This window comes from Leptodactylus fuscus, chromosome 1, assembly GCF_031893055.1.
Source record: "Leptodactylus fuscus isolate aLepFus1 chromosome 1, aLepFus1.hap2, whole genome shotgun sequence".
Lineage (NCBI taxonomy): Eukaryota > Metazoa > Chordata > Amphibia > Anura > Leptodactylidae > Leptodactylus > Leptodactylus fuscus.
In genome coordinates this window covers 19,739,150-19,760,119 of record NC_134265.1, presented here as the reverse complement: position 1 = coordinate 19,760,119, position 20,970 = coordinate 19,739,150, and the positions used below count along the sequence as shown (strand labels likewise).

The 20,970-nt window shown below is 43.8% G+C and overlaps 1 protein-coding gene across 2 annotated transcripts in view; it reads left to right on the top strand.

The window, feature by feature from the left end:
• The window catches only part of RAI14 (retinoic acid induced 14), a 99,204-nt gene extending 79,910 nt beyond the window's left edge, over positions 1-19,294 (top strand). The window contains exons 6-18 of one of the 2 annotated variants that reach the window (XM_075267946.1): positions 923-980; positions 1,439-1,509; positions 3,355-3,461; positions 6,712-6,890; positions 7,203-7,231; positions 8,252-8,341; positions 8,656-8,742; positions 9,999-10,044; positions 11,547-11,662; positions 12,616-14,112; positions 14,598-14,747; positions 16,939-17,004; positions 18,539-19,294. In XM_075267946.1, coding sequence (XP_075124047.1) covers positions 923-980; positions 1,439-1,509; positions 3,355-3,461; positions 6,712-6,890; positions 7,203-7,231; positions 8,252-8,341; positions 8,656-8,742; positions 9,999-10,044; positions 11,547-11,662; positions 12,616-14,112; positions 14,598-14,747; positions 16,939-17,004; positions 18,539-18,616 — 2,574 coding nt within the window. In that variant the 3' untranslated portion in view covers positions 18,617-19,294. The remainder of the gene's footprint in view (positions 1-922; positions 981-1,438; positions 1,510-3,354; positions 3,462-6,711; positions 6,891-7,202; positions 7,232-8,251; positions 8,342-8,655; positions 8,743-9,998; positions 10,045-11,546; positions 11,663-12,615; positions 14,113-14,597; positions 14,748-16,938; positions 17,005-18,538) is intronic. The other variant, XM_075267956.1, reaches the window with a different exon arrangement.
• Positions 19,295-20,970: the final 1,676 nt, after the last annotated feature.

Here is a 20,970-nt window from a genome sequence, read left to right as displayed (position 1 = left end):
GGCGTGTTTGCTGCGAGCAGGAAACGACAATGTGAAGGTCGCTGACTCTGCGCTGTGAATGCGCCCCTCCTCCGCTCAGTGTGCTAAGTTTTTGCAAAAATGTCAGCGACTAATGGACCCATTCAGGGCAGCAGCGATGCTTGTACCCGCTACATTGCCTATCACTGCACAAATATGATTGTTTCAGGACTTCAGGAAAGCTGGGTGATAGCTGAACAGACTGTTCAAAGGGATTGTCTGGGCCAAAACCTGAACTAAATACCCTATTTAGAGTTAAAGGGGTGGCCAGGCTTAGGATATAACATCAACTGGGGTCCGACACATGAGATCTCCATAGATCAGGCCATGTGACATCATGTACATTGGTCACATGGCCTGTTCACAGCTCAGTCCCATTCAAGTGAATGGGTTGAGCTGTAATACCAAGCAAGGCCACCATACAATGTATGGCGCTGTGTTTGGTTTTCATCGAAGAGGCCGCAACGCTCACCCAAATGCTGCAGTCTCATCAAACCATTGTCAGATTCTCACCCATCTTCAATTGATGAGCTATCCTAGTGATAGGCCATCCATTAATAATCCTGGAAAATCTCTATAATAGAGATGGCCTCCATCTACAAGCCATAGAGGAGAGTGGCTACAAAGAGAGTCTCTAGATCTAGAGGTCCCAACATGGCCATACACAACCAGCCCATTGATTTGAATGAGAACTGTGTCATGCCTCATTTCCCCTGCGGGGGTGCTGTGGTGGAATTGAACACTTACTTCTGGCGTCCCTCACACATTACAGCTAAGTGCAGAGGAATCTGAAACATCCCCTTTAAGCATGTAACCCATTCTATTGGCTTGTTTCATGTTTGGAGAGGGGGTTCACTTACTTTTGTACATCTTATCCCGATGAATGATGTGATTATTTTTGCAGGCTAAATGTCCGACTGAGTGCACAGACAATATGGGCAGAACCTGCGTGCATTATGCAGGTAAGTTACCCTTAAAGTGGGCGTAACTGGGTGGGGCTTAACAATGTTGGGAGGGACCATATTATACCAGTGTGCTGAAGTCTCAACAACCATAGACAAGACTTCGCCACTGATCAGACCGACACTCGTCCTCGGCCATGATGGGAGTGATTGTCGTGTTACACATTTCTAACCAATCAGACCTCACCGTCATTGAGTCTACTCCAACCTAAGGTGATGTTGTCACAGCTGAGGGTCTGTGACACTGTATCAGGATATGGAATTACACCAATTTACTATATTGTATCAGTCCAGGCCGTTTAGCACTTAGAAGATTGTGTAGACCGGATACAATGTAGCAAATCCTCAGCTGTGAAACATATTAGTCTGTATTGTGCTGTAGATTCCAGAAATCGGGGCCAGGCTGTGGTTTGGTGTCTAATATTACATTATTATATAACCATCATCTTGTTTTTCAGCGGTGAGCGGCTCGGTCCCGGCACTGCAGCAGTTATGTGGTCACAAGTGCCTGCTAAATGTCAAAGATTCGGTAAGAACTAGAGAAACTTCCACTGGTCACACCATGCATGGACTAACATAGCAAAACAGTGACAAAACACGCGAGACCGCTACCCAATATACATTCTGGGCCAACTCCTTACAGGAGCTTTGCAATAAAAACTTTATTGATAATAATCTGTGGACAGTATTACAATGGAAGTTAACACCTCTATAGAGAACACCACTGAGCCATCGTTACATCACTACTAGGGTTGAGCCGATCTTGAGATTTCAGGATCGATTTTAAAATCTGATTTTTGGTCATTTTCCAGCCGATCCCGATCGTGAAATTTGCTCGATCGCCGATCAGGATCCGATCTTTCCTGATCCCGATCGCTCAACCCTAGTCAAGGCTTTACTATGGGAAAAGTCACTTTTAGGGTTGAGCCGATCTTGAGTTTTCGCAATCCGATTTCCGATCATTTTCCAGCGGATCCCGATCGTGAAATTTGCTCGGTCGCCAATCGGGATCCTGATCGCTCAACCCTAATCACTACTGACAATAGATGATGTCACAGTTTATCTCTTCCCCTAATGTCTAAAAAAAAAAACTCTCCCATAGACCTCAATGAGTCTGCTCTAGACTATTGCTGCCTATGGATATGAGACTGCTGTAAAGCAGATCACTAAATGCTGCTAAGAGAATAAAGGAGAAGTTCAGGCAAGATGGCTGCCCCCATAATCATGTACATATATATAAAAAATTGGGGAACAATTTCCCTTTAATTCATGTATGTTCTCTACATTGTATGGACATGTAAGTGTGTCGCCTCCATCCCCCGCCCTCCGGCTATTACATAAAAGTGCGGGGTCGTTGTGTATCGCAGGATTACAGACTTCATATTGGATTTAGAAATGAGTTCTGAAAGAAATCAGCTGAAAATCTCCTTACATTTCTGTAATCTGCACGCAGTATTCGACCTAAACAACAGAATGTAAAAAAAACAATGCTGAACTGATGGTGATGCTGTGCGAGCAGGACTTTGCAGATTCGGGGTTGTTATACATGTTATAAAGAGACCCCAAGTGCTCTATAATGTCCCCTTTCAGCCTTCAGAGATGCAAGTCACCTGCATAAGCCTTATAAGGTGAGATAATGGGGTGATCACACTGGTAATCAGCTGATCGCCAACACTGTGATCACTGGGAGCCAGGCTTTTCTCTTACAGTGGCCACCGCTGGTGAAATGTTGTATTACATGTCCCCCATTCAACTGCCTGAGCACTGAGTCCTCCAGTGCAGATGATTACCCCTAAATATCCTATACTGGACATCTGGGTTTTATCTTCTCCCCGTCCCTCTAGTATTACGATATAATTATATAGATTTTAGGTTCAGAAAGTGAAAATTATACCGTAGAATTGATATGGTATTTACACCTAATGAATGGAACCACAAACTGGAAATAGATGAGGAAGGTCCTGTCATATCCAGAGTCTGGAATAGTCTATAGTAATTATATAGGTTGTAAATTATAGGAATGGGAGACGTGTCTGAGGAGTTCTCCGACCCTAAATAAGTTTGGGGATCCAAGCCAAGCGGTCACAAGAGTGTAAAATGCAGTGTTGCCTAAAACCTCTACAAACATTCCTGACCACAGTGGTTAAATATATTAACTTCTTATATAGCTGGTATATATTTATTGCAGTCCCAATACAGAGCAACCAATCCCCTGCATTGACATAATCGTTAATAATTCTGTCTGCGGTCACCACTAGGGGGAGCTCACTGCATAGGATTACATAATAGAACACCTGCGCTGCCTCAGCACTGGACTTTGGACATGTGAACCTTCCCTTACTGTGTGTATATAATGGCATTATTGTCTCTGCAGGACGGTCACACACCACTGCTGCTATCTGTACAACATGGCCACGTGGAGGCGTGCAAATATCTCCTAGATCATAAAGCCGACGCCAATATCCCAGATAAGAATGGAAAGTAAGTCTGGCTAGCCATAAATCAATGTTCTATCTATCTATCTATCTATCTATCTATCTATCTATCTATCTCCTATCTATCATCTATCTATCTATCTATCTATCTATCTATCTATCTCCTATCTATCTATCTATCTATCAATCAATCTCCTATCTATCTATCTATCTATCTATCTATCTATCTATCTCCTATCTATCTATCTATCTATCTATCTATCTATCTCCTATCTATCTATCTCCTATCTATCTATCTATCTATCTATCTATCTATCTATCTATCTATCTATCTATCAATCTCCTATCTATCTATCTCCTATCTATCTATCTATCTATCTCCTATCTATCTATCTATCTATCTATCTATCTATCTATCTATCAATCTCCTATCTATCTATCTCCTATCAATCTCCTATCTATCTATCTATCTATCTATCTATCTATCTATCTCCTATCTATCTATCTATCTATCTATCTATTATCTATCTATCTATCTATCTATCTATCTATCTATCTCCTATCTATCTATTATCTATCTATCTATCTATCTATCTATCTATCTATCTATCTATCTATCTATCTCCTATCTATCTATCTATTATCTATCTATCTACTATCTATCTATTTATCTATCTCCTATCTATCTATCTATCTATCTATCTATCTATCAATCTATCTTTCTGTAACATTCTATGGCTTTGAGTGTGTACCCCCGCCCTCACCCTTCCCGTACAGATAAGGTCTAGATAATTTACCCCTCCGCTGTTTACACATGCACATTGTCTCATGGGAGAGGAATTCCAGCCCAGGGCCTGAGGTGTTGCAAGAGGCCGGAGCAGGAAAGGTTGAACTTTTTGGATGGATTAAAAGACCTTCTGAAGAATAGAGGACTGTGTATTGTGGTAGCTGATGAAACACTGAATTGTGGCATTTTACTAACCTTTACTAAAGTAAGAGCTGCAAAAGATGGAATCGTAATCCTTGAGAAATATCCAGAATCTATCTATCTATCATCTATCTATCTATCTATCCCATATCTATCTATCTATCTATCTATCTATCTATCTATCTATCTCCTATCTATCTACAGTGTTGGCCAAAAGTATTGGCACCCCTGCAATTCTGTCAGATAATACTCGTGTTCTTCCAGAAAATGATTGCAATCACAAATTCTTTGGTATTATCTTCATTTAATTTGTCTTCAATGGAAAACCACAAAAAGAATTGTCAAAAAGCCAAATTGGATAAAATTCTACACCAAACATAAAAAAGGGGGTGGACAAAAGTATTGGCACTGTTTGAAAAATCATGTGATGCTTCTCTAATTTGTGTAATTAACAGCACCTGTTACTTACCTGAGGCACCTAACAGGTGGTGGCAATAACTAAATCACACTTGCAGCCAGGTGAAATGGATTAAAGTTGACTCCACCTCTGTCCTGTGTCCTTGTGTGACCACATGGAGCATTGAGAAAAGAAAGAAGACCAAAGAACTGTCTGAGGACTTGAGAAGCAAAATTGTGAGGAAGCATGAGCAATCTCAAGGCTACAAGTCCATCTCCAAAGACCTGAATGTTCCTGTGTCTACCGTGCGCAGTGTCATCAAGAAGTGTAAAGCCCATGGCACTGTGACTAACCTCCCTAGATGTGGACGGAAAAGAAAAATTGACGAGAGATTTCAACACAAGATTGTGCGGATGGCGGATAAAGAACCTCGACTAACATCCAAACAAGTCCAAGCTGCCCTGCAGTCCGAGGGTACAACAGTGTCACCCCGTACTATCCAGTGTCAGCGTCTGAATGAGAAGGGACTGTATGGTAGGAGACCCAGGAAGACCCCACTTCTTACCCAGAGACATAAAGCCAGGCTGGAGTTTGCCAAAACTTACCTGAGAAAGCCAAAACCGTTCTGGAAGAATGTTCTCTGGTCAGAGGAGACAAAAGTAGGAAAAGGCCTCAACATAGAGTTTACAGGAAAAAAGAGACCTTCAAAGAAAAGAAGACGCCCCCTACAGTCAGACATGGCGGAGGTCCCTGATGTTTTGGGGTTGCTTTGCTGCCTCTGGCACTGGACTGCTTGACCGTGTGCATGGCATTATGAAGTCTGAAGACGACCAACACATTGTGCAGCATCATGTAGGGCCCAGTGTGAGAAAGCCGGGTCTCCCTCAGAGGTCAGGGGTCTTCCAGCAGGACAATGACCCAAAACACACTTCAGGTCAGCACTAGAAAATGGTGGTGAGAGAAAGCCCTGGAGACTTGTAAAGTGGCAGCAATGAGTCCAGCCCTGAATCCCATAGAACACCTGTGGGGGAGGGGAGATATCTCTTGGTGGCAGTTTGGAGAAGGCCCCCTTCACATCTCAGGGGGGACCGCGAGCAGGAGCCAAAGAAGAATGGTCTAAGATTCCAGCAGAGCCTTGTAAGAAACTCATTGCTGGTTAGCGGAAGCGGTTGTGCGCAGTTATTGTGTCTAAAGGTTGTGCTACCAAGTATTAGGCTGAGGGCGCCAATACTTCTGTCCGCACCAGTTTTGGAGTTTTGTGTAAAATGATCAATGATTTAACTTTTTTTTTCATTCTCTTTTGTGTTTTTTCATTGCATTTTCAGGGAGGAATCTTTCTGTGCTATTGCAATCTCTGTTCTTCTCGCGGCTTTGGTTCATGTTTAGTCGAGAATTCCCATAATCAGGCCCAAAAGCCCCAAGTCAGAACATCTTGTGTTATGTGAATTTTGCGTTGCTATCGTTTCCTGCACACCAATGCCTGGGGGCGCTTTCCCTGCGTGTGGCCCTTCACTGTCTAGATCAGTAAGAGGTGACATATCCTAGAGAGATGCTATCATGTTACAAGATAGGAAAACCCCATTAAAATCCTAAAATACGCATTGTTGCTGATCTCAGGATGTCCCATTGCTGGGATCCCCAGTGATCGACTGTAAACTGTGGTGGAAATCTGCGCTCATATATCCTGCAGCGCCACCAAAGGAGGAATGAGGCATTACAAGGTTCCAAATGAAATCAATGAACTGTCTCTGTAATGTACAAATATGTCGGGTCCTCCAGAGTCCGAAACTCTTTGTGGTCACTTTCCTTTGTAGCTGATATATAGGGGTTCTGAATGGGCACCAATATTTTTACTGGAGTGTTCAGATCGGATAGATTCCAGACATAACTAGACGACATGGAGAACGTGACAGCCCAGACCACTGTAATCAATCCCCGAAGGGTCTAATATTTCTGTCTTGTATCCCTCAGGACTCCTCTGATGTTGGCATGTGAAGCCAGCCACTTCAACATGGTGGACGCCTTGGTCCAGCGAGGAGCCAGTCTATCAGCATCTGACGCCCTGGGCCATGACGCTCTCCATTACGCCAGGTCGTCAGGAAACCCGCACATTCTCAGCCTCCTTCTGTCAAAGACAAGCCAAGAACACGGTATGTCCTCCATAGCATATACATAGAGTGTTTCCTCCTTACTACGAAGAGTTGTTCCAAAAACAGCGCCACACCTGTCCATAGGTTGTGTCTGGTATTGCAGCGCAATCCTACTAGCTGATTTGCATTACCAGACCCAACCTGTAGACTAGTGTGGCGCTGTTTCATGGTTGTATAATTTTTCATAAGTAGATAACGGTCCAACTTGTATGTTAGGGGGGGGCAACCAATATGGCCGCTATTGCAGGTTTCAAGGGGTTATTAATTGGTTACACATTCTCAGTCGTATGTTCTGTCTTTTTTTTGCTACAGGAATGAAAAGTCCGACCAAGCCACTACAGGTACCAATTTTACGTGACAAAATTCATCTCCTTTCCTTGTTTAACCCATTGTGTCCTGGAAAACGGAAAGTTGGGTGGGGGACTCTTACACTGGTAGCCCAAGTGAAGGTCACAGTATGGACAGATAATAGGTTCCCCCTTTAAGGCCAAGGATTGATGTCGGCCATTAGATTTGTAGAATTGTTACAGTCCTTGTATATGGGGGTTTACTGTCTGCCATGCGTCTGTAGGCTCAAGACTTGTAAGGGTGTGGCCTCCCGGTCTCCTTCCTATATAATAAGCCTATGTCATGTACTTTAGCATGTTCCTTTGGTTCTTCTCCCCTTTCTTCCTTCTCAGTCAAAATCCTGTGACATGGGGACGTCCTATCTGCTTTCTGGTGGTTGCTGCAAAGGTATAGAGCAAAATAGGACACACTGTGCCTTGCAGGAAGAAACTGAGGTGGAAGGTCCTGGCAGGGCACTAGATCACAACAGAAATTTAGTTGCATATTTGTCAACCGTCCAGTCTTGCAAAGCAGCTACAAAGGGGAAGGGTTTATTTTATGATAATTAGTATGAAGGGGGTGTTCCCTGGTGGAGTAGGCGGGGCTTAAATGATGTATGTAGTCCTTTCACGTTATGTACATGGGTGTAGTCTCGCACACTCGGAGACATCATTTACAGACCTCTCAATGGATCATCACAATCTTGGAAATTGTAACTTTCGATATTAAATTGAAGCGTGACGTAATCTAAGCTTAATCTACGTTAAATTCCTGAATAATTTGGCGTGATGACATTAGACTTTCCCGCCTTGTAGATGAGGTCTATGTATTGCTTGTAGGGTAAGGTTATGCATGTATGAAGCGTTTTGCAGCATACCCTTCCTTTACGGTTTAGCTGGCCTGTACTATTCCTCGGGATATTCTTGTAGTCGTAGTCGGCTCTTTGCATAGTTGTATAACGATATAGATAAGTCTTGCTTGGTTTCTACTAACCCAACTAACAGCTCCATTTTTCTGGCCTATAAAACTTCCAGCATGATCAAGTCACTAGATTAAGCTCAGAGAGAAGTGGAACCCCCAAAAAACGCAAAGCTCCGCCTCCTCCTCCTCTCAGCCCTCTACAGGTAACCACAATGTGTCATACATGTACATGTGATATTTATGTGTTTTTAGCCAACCTGACTGTCAGTGTTGTCATAGGGGCATTGTAAGAATCCAAATCCCCAACCACATGCACAATGTAATGACCCTATGTAGGACACGGCAGGTCAGCCGCATTCCTCTCCCCCAATCTCAGGGATGTACACAAGCCCCTCCCCTCCCCTATAGAATGTACATATGCCCCTCCCCCAATCTTAAGGATGTACATGTGCCCCTACCCCACTCTAAGATATATATACGAGGGTTCTTACTAATGTTTAACCCTTTGTCATTGCAGCTAAGTGACCTATCATCCCCGTTATCATCAACTTCGACCCCGCTCTCGGCCAAAGGGGAGGTCTTCTTCTCTGAAAATAGCAGCAAGGTAACGCGTATGGCTGATAACTAGGGTTGAGCGATTCCGAACACGATCTTTTTAGGTGGGATCAAGATCGGTAGTATTTCCCACAATGCCTTCACACTGAGTATATAGTGTATACTCAGTGTGAAGGCTCCGCTGCGGTTCCATAGGAATGAATGGAAGCAGCCGGCACACAGCCTTAACCCCCTGCGCGCTGGCTGCCTCCATTCATTCTAATGGGAGACTAAACTAACATGTTTCGTAGCTACTTACCTCCAGAGATGGCTGCTCCGCTGCTGTTCTTCGCCTTGCTGCCGGTCCAGCTGCAGTCGTCTTCTCCCTTCGCTGCCCCCTCCCTGCCAGGTTAAGAGAGTGTGGGCGGGTTAGGAGAGTGTGGGCGGGTACAGGGCGGGGAGACGTGACGTGGCAGCGGAGCAGTCATCTCTGGAGGTAAGTGGACACCAGGGGGGACTAAGTAGCCAGAGGATTTTTTAAAAATCCTCTGGCTACTTTAGTGATTCACTACACAGCCTGGATTCTAACAATTGTTAGATTCCATGCTGTATAGTGAATAGGATTGCTTTTAAAATCCGATCTCCGATTAATAAAAAAATCCCATTGACTTGCATTGGGATCGAGATCGGGTTCAAATGAAAAATGATCGGAAATCGGATTTTAAAATCGATCCTGAAAAGTCAGGATTGGCTGAACCCTACTGATAACTGAAAAATCTAGGCTCAAAAGGGGTCCAGGAAACTGGGGAACTGCTCTAAAAACAGCGCCACTTTTGTTCATAGGTTGTGTCTGGTATTGCAACTTAGTTCCATTCACTTGACAATACCAAAAAAATACATAAAACTCTTTCAATGAAAATCTGATTACTAATGAGATGGAAGGGGACATGGCGGGGCTTGCTTCTCCACTCGGATTATCTGGATCTTCTACTCTGGCCTAGCAGATCTCACCAAGCAAATCTAGCAAGTTTTGGGCTCGATCGAGTGGCCATTTCTTTGTTTTTGAGTGGCTTCTAGCATATACATGATGTGCCCGATTCATGACGCGCTCTGCAGGGGACATAAAGACTGGCATACAATACGCCAGTCTTCATGAATTCCCCCACTGCGTTACTACCGTATGCTGGAATCCATACTGTATATATGGCCATCTAGATCCGCTGTGCACATTGAGATCTATGGATTATACAAAGTCAATATTACTTTTGGCCCTAAGAAATTTCTCGCCGCGGGTTACTCCTATTTTATTGTCTTGTGTTTTCTCAGGATGAAAATTCGCGCGAGTGTAGAGACAGACTGAGCGACAGCACAGGTAAGACGGCGTATACATAGGAGGTTATGCCCAAGGAGGCACCAGGCTGTATATAGGACCCACCCTAAGCCCAGAGGAACCATCATGGGCCCAGTATACGTCTTGGTGTGTTGATCACTTGGAAGGTCTATGTCTAGAACAGGGGTAGGGAACCTTTGGCGCTCCAGCTGCTGTGAAACTACAACTCCCAGCATGCTCCATTCACTTCTATGGGAGTTCCCAGAACAGCAGAGCCAGTATGCATGCTGGGAGTTGTAGTTTTGCAACAGCTGGAGAGCCGTACGTTCCCTACCCCTGGTCTAGAAGATGTAATAAGAGAACTTGAGTAAACAGGTCAGGTAGTCGTGTCTGTCTATCGCCGTCCGACCAGTCTTGTCATGTTATAGCCAGTAAGTTATGTGACTGACGGGTTATGACAGCTCTGCTACATTTCCCGGCGGTGACTGGGATGGATTTCCAGGAAAAGAAAAAGGCTTAATAAAAGGCTTTAGATTAAAGGAGTTTTCCAGACCCAAATCGAGTTTTAATACTGTGACACCCAGGCCCTGCACAGATCAGCTGTTACAGCAGCCTCCATGTGCCGGAAGCTTCTGCAGTGGACGGGCGGCATGTTCAGGACCATTCCTAATAACGTAATAAGGGCTGCACTGCAAATCCCAGAAATCACTGCTATGCAGGAGTGTAGGAAAATTCATTTAGGGGACAGAAAACCCCTTTAATACTGCATATTCATCAAGATCTCTGCTTGCTGTCAGTGACTGAGAAGATTCTTGTGTCCATTCAGAGGCAGTAACCCTGTATATAGCTAGTCCTGCTCTCAGCTGATACATTGTATCCAGTCTAGACAATGCTCTGTGAGCTCAAATGCCTGGACTCTGGACTGATACATTGTAGCAAACTGACAGAGAGATTTATGCAGCTGCTACTGATGTATAGAGTCTTGGCAATGCTCTGTGAGCTCAATAGCCTGGACTCCACACTGATACATTGTATCCAGTCTAGACAATGCTCTCTGTGCTCAAGAGCCTGGACTCCACACTGATATATTGTATCCAGTCTAGACAATGCTCTGTGAGCTCAACAGCCTGGAGTCCAGGCGACTCTGGACTGATACATTGTAGCAAACTAACAGAGAGATTTATGCAGCTGCTACTGATGTATCCAATCTAGACAATGCTCTGTGAGCTCAACAGCCTGGACCGCAGACTGATACGTTGTAGCAAACTAGCAGAGAGATTTGTGCAGATAATAATTTGTACGAACAATAAGTCTGACCCAAGCACACCCCCTTCCGAAAAGTGTTGGTAGCATAAAAACACCCATTGCATCAATTTATGTCACCTTTGTTTTTTACACCAGGAAACTGTGATAGAAACAATAGTAAATCTCTCCCACTGTGTGCATCAGAGGAGCTCAGTGCTCCAGAAGGGAGCATATAACTTCACAATAAAGATGAAATTGCACTGATGGTAATAATGACACTGGTAATTCTCACTTTCTAGAAGACAGTCTATTAGACGTGAGCTCCGAGGCCGATCACCAAGATACACTCTCACAGCTACAAGCAAAGGTGGCCTCTCTAACACTGCTAAACAAGGAGTTACAGGAGAAATTACAGGTTTGTACAACAGGAGATTGTCCATTCGTCTGATGGTTTTCTTTCATTTTTTTTGAGGGCTTATGGAAGAAGAACTGTTCAGGAATACAATTTTTTTTTTTCAGATATAGCGCCACTCTGGGCTAAAGGTTGTCTCTGGTATTGCAGCTTACCACCATTCACTTGAATTCAAGACACAGACTGTTTTCTAATCTCATACAGTCCATTTAAGGAGCTTGCTCACTATGTCTCTACACTGACTCCATGAATGAGCTTTAGTCATAGATGTCTGTGTACACCACTCATCCATAGAATCATCATCTTTCCTGTTTTCTTTAGTAGTACGTCCTTTAATATAGAACATGCACAAAAAATACTTCCTCTATTAAAGCGGATATACCAGATTAGAAACACATAGCTGCTCTCTTCTAAAAACAGCACCACCACTGTTCTCAGGTTGTATGTGGTATTGCAGCTCATTCACTTCAATGCTGAGCTACAATATCAAACACACATAGAAACCCTTGGTCCATTCAGTGGCTTGGGAGCTCTGTCTGCCTTCACAATGGGAGGAAGATGCTCCTCTAGCAGTCTCTTGTGCACCCCAAAAAAACTTCCTTGACCACTTAAACTGAAACTGACCGTAGACCCGAGATCCTTGTCAATCAATTCAAGAGAATTTACTGACCATATTATATTTATGATTGCTCTGGAGGTCCTGTCCAGACAGAGAAACCCATTGATGTGTTTGGACATTGTGTAATGCTTCATTATTCCTGAGGAGGCACTGTAAGAAAATTATACACGACTTGGTTTCCCCATAGAGAACAGAAGGGAGTCACTTTGTGTTTATCTTATGGTCAAGTAGGTATCTAGGGAACATCTCTGGCTAGATGGAGGTCTGAGAATTTTGCAAAAATTTAATAAAATATTCTGTATCCAAATAATAATTTTTTTTCCTGTTTTTTTCACAGGAGAAGGCTCATACTGAGGCAATGACAGATATAAGCTGTGACTCTTATCATTCTACGCAGACTGACTTAAACCTATCCGTTGCCAAAAACCACGATGCAAAATCACCAGCGGTCATTTCCGATAACTCCGACACGTCTTTCGAGTCTCAGATTGAAATAGCGAACAACGAACACAAAGTCAAACTGCTGGAGAAAACCATTGAAGACATGAAAGTACAACTGGAGGAGTCCGAAACAAAAAGAAAGAGCATGGAAGCCCAGATCCAAAAAAGTTACAGAGAGTCCATCAGCACGGAAACTTCAGAGGTGGCTTCCGACGTTGACCTTCAGTCTCAGGGATCACCTAGTGATGTTTCTTTCAAGCCAAACCTACAGAGGATTTCGAGAGGGGAGCAAGACGAAGATGGAGTTGTGAAAACGAGTGAGGAAAGTTTATTGGTGCTGGAAGAGTTCGAAGCTCTGAAGAGAGAATACCAGGAGGTCCTGGCGGAAAGTGAAAGGAAAGAGAACGAGATGAACGACTTGAGGCATCAGATAGATGTCGTTACCCAAAGTATCGTCAACCTGGTGCCCATAGAGAAGCAAGAAGAGATGGAGAAATCTTACTGTGCCGTCATAGGTCAACTGAACGAGGAGAATGCCAAACTTAGCGTGAAGCACCAAGAGTTACTGGAAGAAGTTCAAAGTTTACAGAAGGAGTTGGAAAGCAAGACAGAGCCAAGGTCTCCGGTGGAGAACGGTCATGTGGAGGAGGACATGATGAAAACCGTAGATGAATTGACCAAACAGCTGCATGAGATGTCTCTATTATACAGTGAAGCCCAGGCGGAACTGGAGAAGACAGGTCAAGCGCCACCAGATGTATCGTCAGATTTCATCCATAAGGAAGAACATGCAAAAATTTTGCGAGAAGTCGAAGAAAGCAAAGAGAAAGTAGAGAATGATTTGGTGGATTTGGCCTCTCAGCATGCCAAAATATTGGAAGAAGTATGTGAGTTAAAGCAACAGTTGGACAAGGAGAAGGGGCACCCAACAGTGCCCGAGCATGTGCAAGCCATCGAAGATCTTAAACATACGATAGAAAACATGGAAGTGGAGAGAAACGAGTTGAGGGAGCAGATCGCTACTCAAGAATCCAGAATAAAGAGTTTAGAAGATGAACTTCACCAAGAAAAGTCCACGGTCCAGGAAGCCATGGTGACCAAACAACTGTTGGCCGAGCGGCAGGTGTCTCTAGAAGATGACATTAGCGACTTATCTACGCAAGTGAGCGAACTGTCGAAGGAACGAGAGGCGTTTTCTTTGGAGAACGAGCATGTTAAAAGGGAATTGTCGCAAGTGAAAGAAGAAAAAGTCTCTGTACAAGAGAAGCTACAAAACAAGGATCTAGAGCTCGAGGAGCTTAGGAGGAAACACAGCAAAGTGCAGGAGCAGCTGGCCGAGATGAAGAAGTTGTCGGAAAATACCTCAAAAATGGATGAAGACAAAGACAAAAAGGTGGGTGAATAAGTTCTAGAATTAGGATTTTATTTAATGAGGATGTTTCTGACATGGTCTACCCCAGTGTCTTGAGTTCCATAATGGAGAAATGACACCACTTCTTCGCTAAAGTCAATTGTGTTCCCGATTCCTAGAATGAGGGGATTCATTATATGACAAAACTAAAACTTTATTAGCCCTCTCCACCAAAATTAGAAAATTTGTCATCCTATTTACAGTCTCCTAACCACGATATAATAGCTTGTCCTGGTGAGATTGTTGATCTGTGATCGACGGCCAAGCTCCTTGTACGTTGGCCAGGATCAGAGAGTCCGCTGGCTCTTTATGCTCTTGGCTACGATGAGTTTGACAGGGTAAGGGTCCGGGTGAGTTATATGAGTTTCTCTGGTATTTTGGTGGGGTCATTCTGTCCCTGCTCCATGCCATACGACTGTCACACACTGTACAAGGAACTTTACTAAGATGACTACATGGTCTTCCAGATAAACGAGCTCTCGAAGGAAGTGAGCAAACTCAGAGATGCACTAAACAGCCTTTCTCAGCTATCATTCACCACAAGCACTCCCAAGCGGCAAAGCCAGCAGCTGGAATCTCTACAACAGCAGGTCAAGCAGCTGCAGAACCAGTTGGTGGTAAGTCCTTCTTCTCCAGATTTACCTCTGCAGGACTTTTAGCTTCTGAGACATATGTACAGCTTACCTAACACTTCCATGTATGGCAAAGCCCCAACACAACCAATAGTCCAGAAATCCGTCTCATCCAGTCGGAATTTTATTTTTAGTCCAACATTGGTCAGTGGTGGCAGCGGCACTCAGATGTCCCCACTTAGGACCTGTAGAGTAGGACATGGCATTTCTAAGTCTCATTAGTAGGTAACCAGCTGAGTAGCTTTAAGAGGCCATAGGGAGCCTAATACCACATCTGCCACAGTGCAAGGCACCAAAATGGGACTCGGTAGGCCTCAGTCCAAATTTTGTACTTCAAGTTAAACCTCTGATGGTGACACTAAGCCTACACACCATCATGATATGAATGTATACAATATATGGCCAGAAGTATGACCACCCCATCTATATGAGCTTGTTGGATATCCCATTCCAAAACCAAGGATGGAGTAGAATCTTCTGAGTAGGATTTTGGGGTGTGTGTGGAAATTCTTCACTAGGGTTGAGCGATCGGGATCGGAAATGTTCGGATTCCGATCGGCGATCAAGTAAATTTCACGATCGTAATCGGAATTCCGATCCCGATCTTTTCCAGTGGGATCGAGGTCAGAGGTTATTTCCCACAATGCTTGGCTACTGGCGAATCATTGTGGGAAAATTTATAGTATCAGATGAGCGTCCATTCATTCCTATGGGAGCGTACTACTCTTCTGTTTCCTCCCTGCTGTGCCGTATACTCAGCTCTGCTACATCTTAGATGTAGCAGAGCTGAGTATACGGTAAAACAGTGACGAAGCAGAAGAGTGGCAGGCTGCAGTAAATCACTCTGTGCTGCGCTGCTCTGAGGATGATGAGGCACTCTCTGTATAATAAGCCGTGGCTGAAGTTCGCGAGTAGATAGATACTACTGTACATTGACTTGTCTATCTACTCTTCTGCTTCGTCCCTGCTTTACCGTATACTCAGCTCTGCTACATCTGAGATCTAGCAGAGCTGAGTATACAGTAAAGCAGGGACGAAGCAGAAGAGTAGATAGACAAGTCAATGTACAGTTATGAAGATGTAGCAGAGTCCAGTATATGGCACAGTAGGGAGGAAACAGAAGAGTAGATAGTATCTATCTACTCGCGAACTTCGCTCAACTTACCTGCACAGATCCCTGCACGCCCCCGTCTCCCTAGACTAGTGTTAGAGATGCTGGGAGAAGGTGGGGATTGTAGCTTAGGAGAGTGTGGGCGGGTACTGGGAAGGGAGATGAGTGATACACTCACATCTCCCCGCCCACACTCTCCTAAGCCACAACAAGCCCCACCTACTCCCATCATCTCTAACACTAGCCGCCTAGGGAGGTGGGGGCACGTACGGCACTCTGAAGGCATGTCAATGAGAGAGGCAGCGGATCTGTGCAGGTAAGCGGACACCAGGGGGACTAAGTAGCCGGGGGATTTTTTTTTTTAAATCACTACACAGCATGGAGTCCAAAATTTGAAACAATTTTTGGACTCCATGCTGTGTAGTGAATAGGATCATTTTTAAAATCCGATCTTCGATTATTAAATAAAATCCTATTGACTTGCATTAGGATTGGGATCGGGTTCAGATAGAAAATGATCGGAAATCAGATTTTAAAAACGATCCTGAAATTTCAAGATCAGCTCAACCCTATTTTTGACCATTCATCCAAAAGAATGATTGCAAGGTTGGGAAATGATGTTGGAGAAACTCTACCCATACCCTTAGCCTTCTCCACCACAGTTTGTTCTCCGACAATCTGCCAAACCCAGTCTGGCAGAGAGTGAGAGGTGATTCATCCCACCAGAGTCCGGAGACTTTGCACCACTCGGCTGACGCTTGACATTGTGATTGCTGATCTTAGGCTCGTGTGCAGAGGCTCCACCACATTAACCCACGTCATGGAGCTCCTGACAAACCGTTCTTGTCACTTACGGAGGGAGATAGAAGACAATAGTTATACACCATTCAGCACTTGACAGCCACGATCTGATACCGTGGAATTTCTGCTAATCCATCCATAGGATTCACACACGATCAAGATCATTGAAATTTTAAGGAGGGTTCACTTTAAGCATACGCCTAGTTATTGTGTAGGGAATAGAGACCTGTCTGTTCATGTAACTGTAATGTCTTATACTTGTAGGAAACCAAGAAGCAGCACCAAGAAATCGTGTCAGTTTACAGGATGCATCTGCTCTATGCTGTCCAGGTATAATACCGTATTACTATGTACATGCTTGTTATTATACTGCATCAAAGAGTAGTATCAGGATAAGTAATGTATGTACACAGTGACTGCACCAGCAGAATAGTGAGCGCAGCTCTGGAGTATAATACAGGATAAGTAATGTAATGTATATACACAGTGACTGTACCAGCAGAATACTGAGTGCAGCTCTGGAGTATAATACAGGATGTAACTCAGGATCAGTACAGGATAAGTAATGTAATGTATGTACACAGTGACTGTACAGGCAGAATAGTGAGCGCAGCTCTGGAGTATAATACAGGATAAGTAATGTAATGTATGTACACAGTGACTGCACCAGCAGAATAGTGAGTGCAGCTCTGCAGTATAATACAGGATGTAACTCAGGATCAGTACAGGATAAGTAATGTAATGTATGTACACAGTGACTGCACCAGCAGAATAGTGAGTGCAGCTCTGGAGTATAATACAGGATGTAACTCAGGATCAGTACAGGATAAGTAATGTAATGTATGTACACAGTGACTGCACCAGCAGAATAGTGAGCGCAGCTCTGGAGTATAATACAGGATAAGTAATGTAATGTATGTATACAGTGACTGTACCAGCAGAATAGTGAGCGCAGCTCTGGAGTATAATACAGGATAAGTAATGTAATGTATGTACACAGTGACTGCACCAGCAGAATAGTGAGCGCTGCTCTGGAGTATAATACAGGATAAGTAATGTAATGTATGTACACAGTGACTGCACCAGCAGAATAGTGAGTGCAGCTCTGCAGTATAATACAGGATGTAACTCAGGATGAGTACAGGATAAGTAATGTAATGTATGTACACAGTGACTGTACCAGCAGAATAGTGAGCGCAGCTCTGGAGTATAATACAGGATAAGTAATGTAATGTATGTATACAGTGACTGTACCAGCAGAATAGTGAGCGCAGCTCTGGAGTATAATACAGGATAAGTAATGTAATGTATGTACACAGTGACTGCACCAGCAGAATAGTGAGCGCAGCTCTGGAGTATAATACAGGATGTAACTCAGGATGTAACTCAGTATCAGTACAGGATAAGTAATGTAATGTATGTACACAGTGACTGCACCAGCAGAATAGTGAGTGCAGCTCTGGAGTATAATACAGGATGTAACTCAGGATCAGTACAGGATAAGTAATGTAATGTATGTACACAGTGACTGTACCAGCAGAATAGTGAGTGCAGCTCCGCAGTATAATACAGGATGTAACTCAGGATCAGTACAGGATAAGTAATGTAATGTATGTACACAGTGACTGTACCAGCAGAATAGTGAGTGCAGCTCTGGAGTATAATACAGGATGTAACTCAGGATCAGTACAGGATAAGTAATGTAATGTATGTACACAGTGACTGTACCAGCAGAATAGTGAGCGCAGCTCTGGAGTATAATACAGGATGTAACTCAGGATCAGTGCAGGATAAGACTCTTCTAGCAGAATAGTGAGCCTTCTATTTTATCACCGCGTTCTAACTGCTTGTGTTTCTTCACCAGGGCCAAATGGATGAAGATGTTCAGAAGGTGCTAAAACAAATCCTTACGATGTGCAAGAGTCAGTCTCAGAAGATGTAATGTGAGACTAAGGCCGATCAGCTCATACAGCACTGCCTCCTAATATTACTAATGCTGGATATCACACGTATGAGTTCTTCTGTATCAGAAAATGAAGTTATTTTTTACTTTTTGATAAGAAAACCACCAGTCCCCGTTAGCTTTTATTGTGGTCAGTTAGCAACTTGCTAAAATAGCACCCAAAACTGAAGACTGCTGCTTCCCATAGCACTAATATCCTCATGTACTAGCCTATAGACTGATACCACTGTAAAACATGGCAGAATATTTCCCCTTAGATCAAAAATTCACACTTTATTGGTGACCACCAAAATGGCCGCCTTTTACAGCTCCATAGATTTGTAACCGTACAAGATAAATAATGAAACGTATTTGCAAAGTAACTCCACTTTATATGTAGATTATATCTACACTCACCGGCCACTTTATTAGGTACACCATGCTAGTAACGGGTTGGACCCCCTTTTGCCTTCAGAACTGCCTCAATTCTTCGTGGCATAGATACAACAAGGTGCTGGAAGCATTCCTCAGAGATTTTGGTCCATATTGACATGATGGCATCACACAGTTGCAGTCGCAGATTTGTCGGCTGCACATCCATGATGCGAATCTCCCGTTCCACCACATCCCAAAGATGCTCCTCTATTGGATTGAGATCTGGTGACTGTGGAGGCCATTGGAGTACAGTGAACTCATTGTCATGTTCAAGAAACCAGTCTGAGATGATTCCAGCTTTATGACATGGCATTGCATTATCCTGCTGAAAGTAGCCATCAGATGTTGGGTACATTGTGGTCATAAAGGGATGGACATGGTCAGCAACAATACTCAGGTAGGCTTTGGCGTTGCAACGATGCTCAATTGGTACCAAGGGGCCCAAAGAGTGCCAAGAAAATATTCCCCACACCATGACACCACCACCACCAGCCTGAACCGTTACCGATACAAGGCAGGATGGATCCATGCTTTCATGTTGTTGACGCCAAATTCTGACCCTACCATCCGAATGTCGCAGCAGAAATCGAGACTCATCAGACCAGGCAACGTTTTTCCAATCTTCAATTGTCCAATTTCGATGAGCTTGTGCAAATTGTAGCCTCAGTTTCCTGTTCTTAGCTGAAAGGAGTGGCACCCGGTGTGGTCTTCTGCTGCTGTAGCCCATCTGTAGCCTCAAAGTTGGACGTACTGTGCGGCGTTCAGAGATGCTCTTCTGGCTACCTTGGTTGTAACGGGTGGCTATTTGAGTCACTGTTGCCTTTCTATCAGTTCGAACCAGTCTGGCCATTCTCCTCTGACCTCTGGCATCAACAACGCATTTCCGCCCACAGAACTGCCGCTCACTGGATGTTTTTTCTTTTTCGGACCATTCTCTGTAAACCCTAGAGATGGTTGTGCGTGAAAATCCCAGTAGATCAGCAGTTTCTGAAATACTCAGACCAGCCCTTCTGGCACCAACAACCATGCCACGTTCAAAGGCACTCAAATCACCTTTCTTCCCCATACTGATGCTCGGTTTGAACTGCAGGAGATTGTCTTGACCATGTCTACATGCCTAAATGCACTGAGTTGCCGCCATGTGATTGGCTGATTAGAAATTAAGTGTTAACGAGCAGTTGGACAGGTGTACCTAATAAAGTGGCCGGTGAGTGTATATAGAGACTGTAATATGGTGGTCACATATGGACATGCCCTTTAAGGCAGGGGGTTGTCACTCAGCTTTCATAGAATGCAGTTCCGCCTAGTATTGTAGCAAAATGGGAGTGGGGAATGGGTCACAAATTTGCCAGTTTGGGGGCTCTTGGGCTGGGAATGTCAAGTGTCACCCCATGTGGACGCCATATTGGCAGACACCGCTTTGCCAGGATACATATGTCACTAAAGAACCGGAGGGAAACTTCAAGTAGCTAAGGGGAAAAGTTACATGTAGCAGGCCTCCCAACCGTCCCTTAAAGTAGGCCTCAAAGAAGGAGGAGCTTATGCAAATGTACCCAAAATGGGCATCCCTGGTGGATCAGGGGTGGGGCTTAAATTAGGGAGGGGCATAGGCCTTAACCACTAGCAACTAACCTGACGACTGATAAACTGCACTGGTGAACCCCACAATCTGGTTGTTATGGGTAAGCTCCCATTGACCGACAAGTCTCGGGGTAAACGTTGTCGCCTGTACTCCAAAATCCATTCCCCCCCCCCTTGACCACACTAGGTAAAGGTAGCAAAGTAATTTAGTTTTCTATGCAGTAATATTATTTTAGATCGATACCTTTGTAATATTCTATTTTAAATTTATGTAGCTTTTATGATTATTGTAAAAAAAAAAAAAATTAAATTTTTTTTTGTTTTTTGCTGCTTAATTT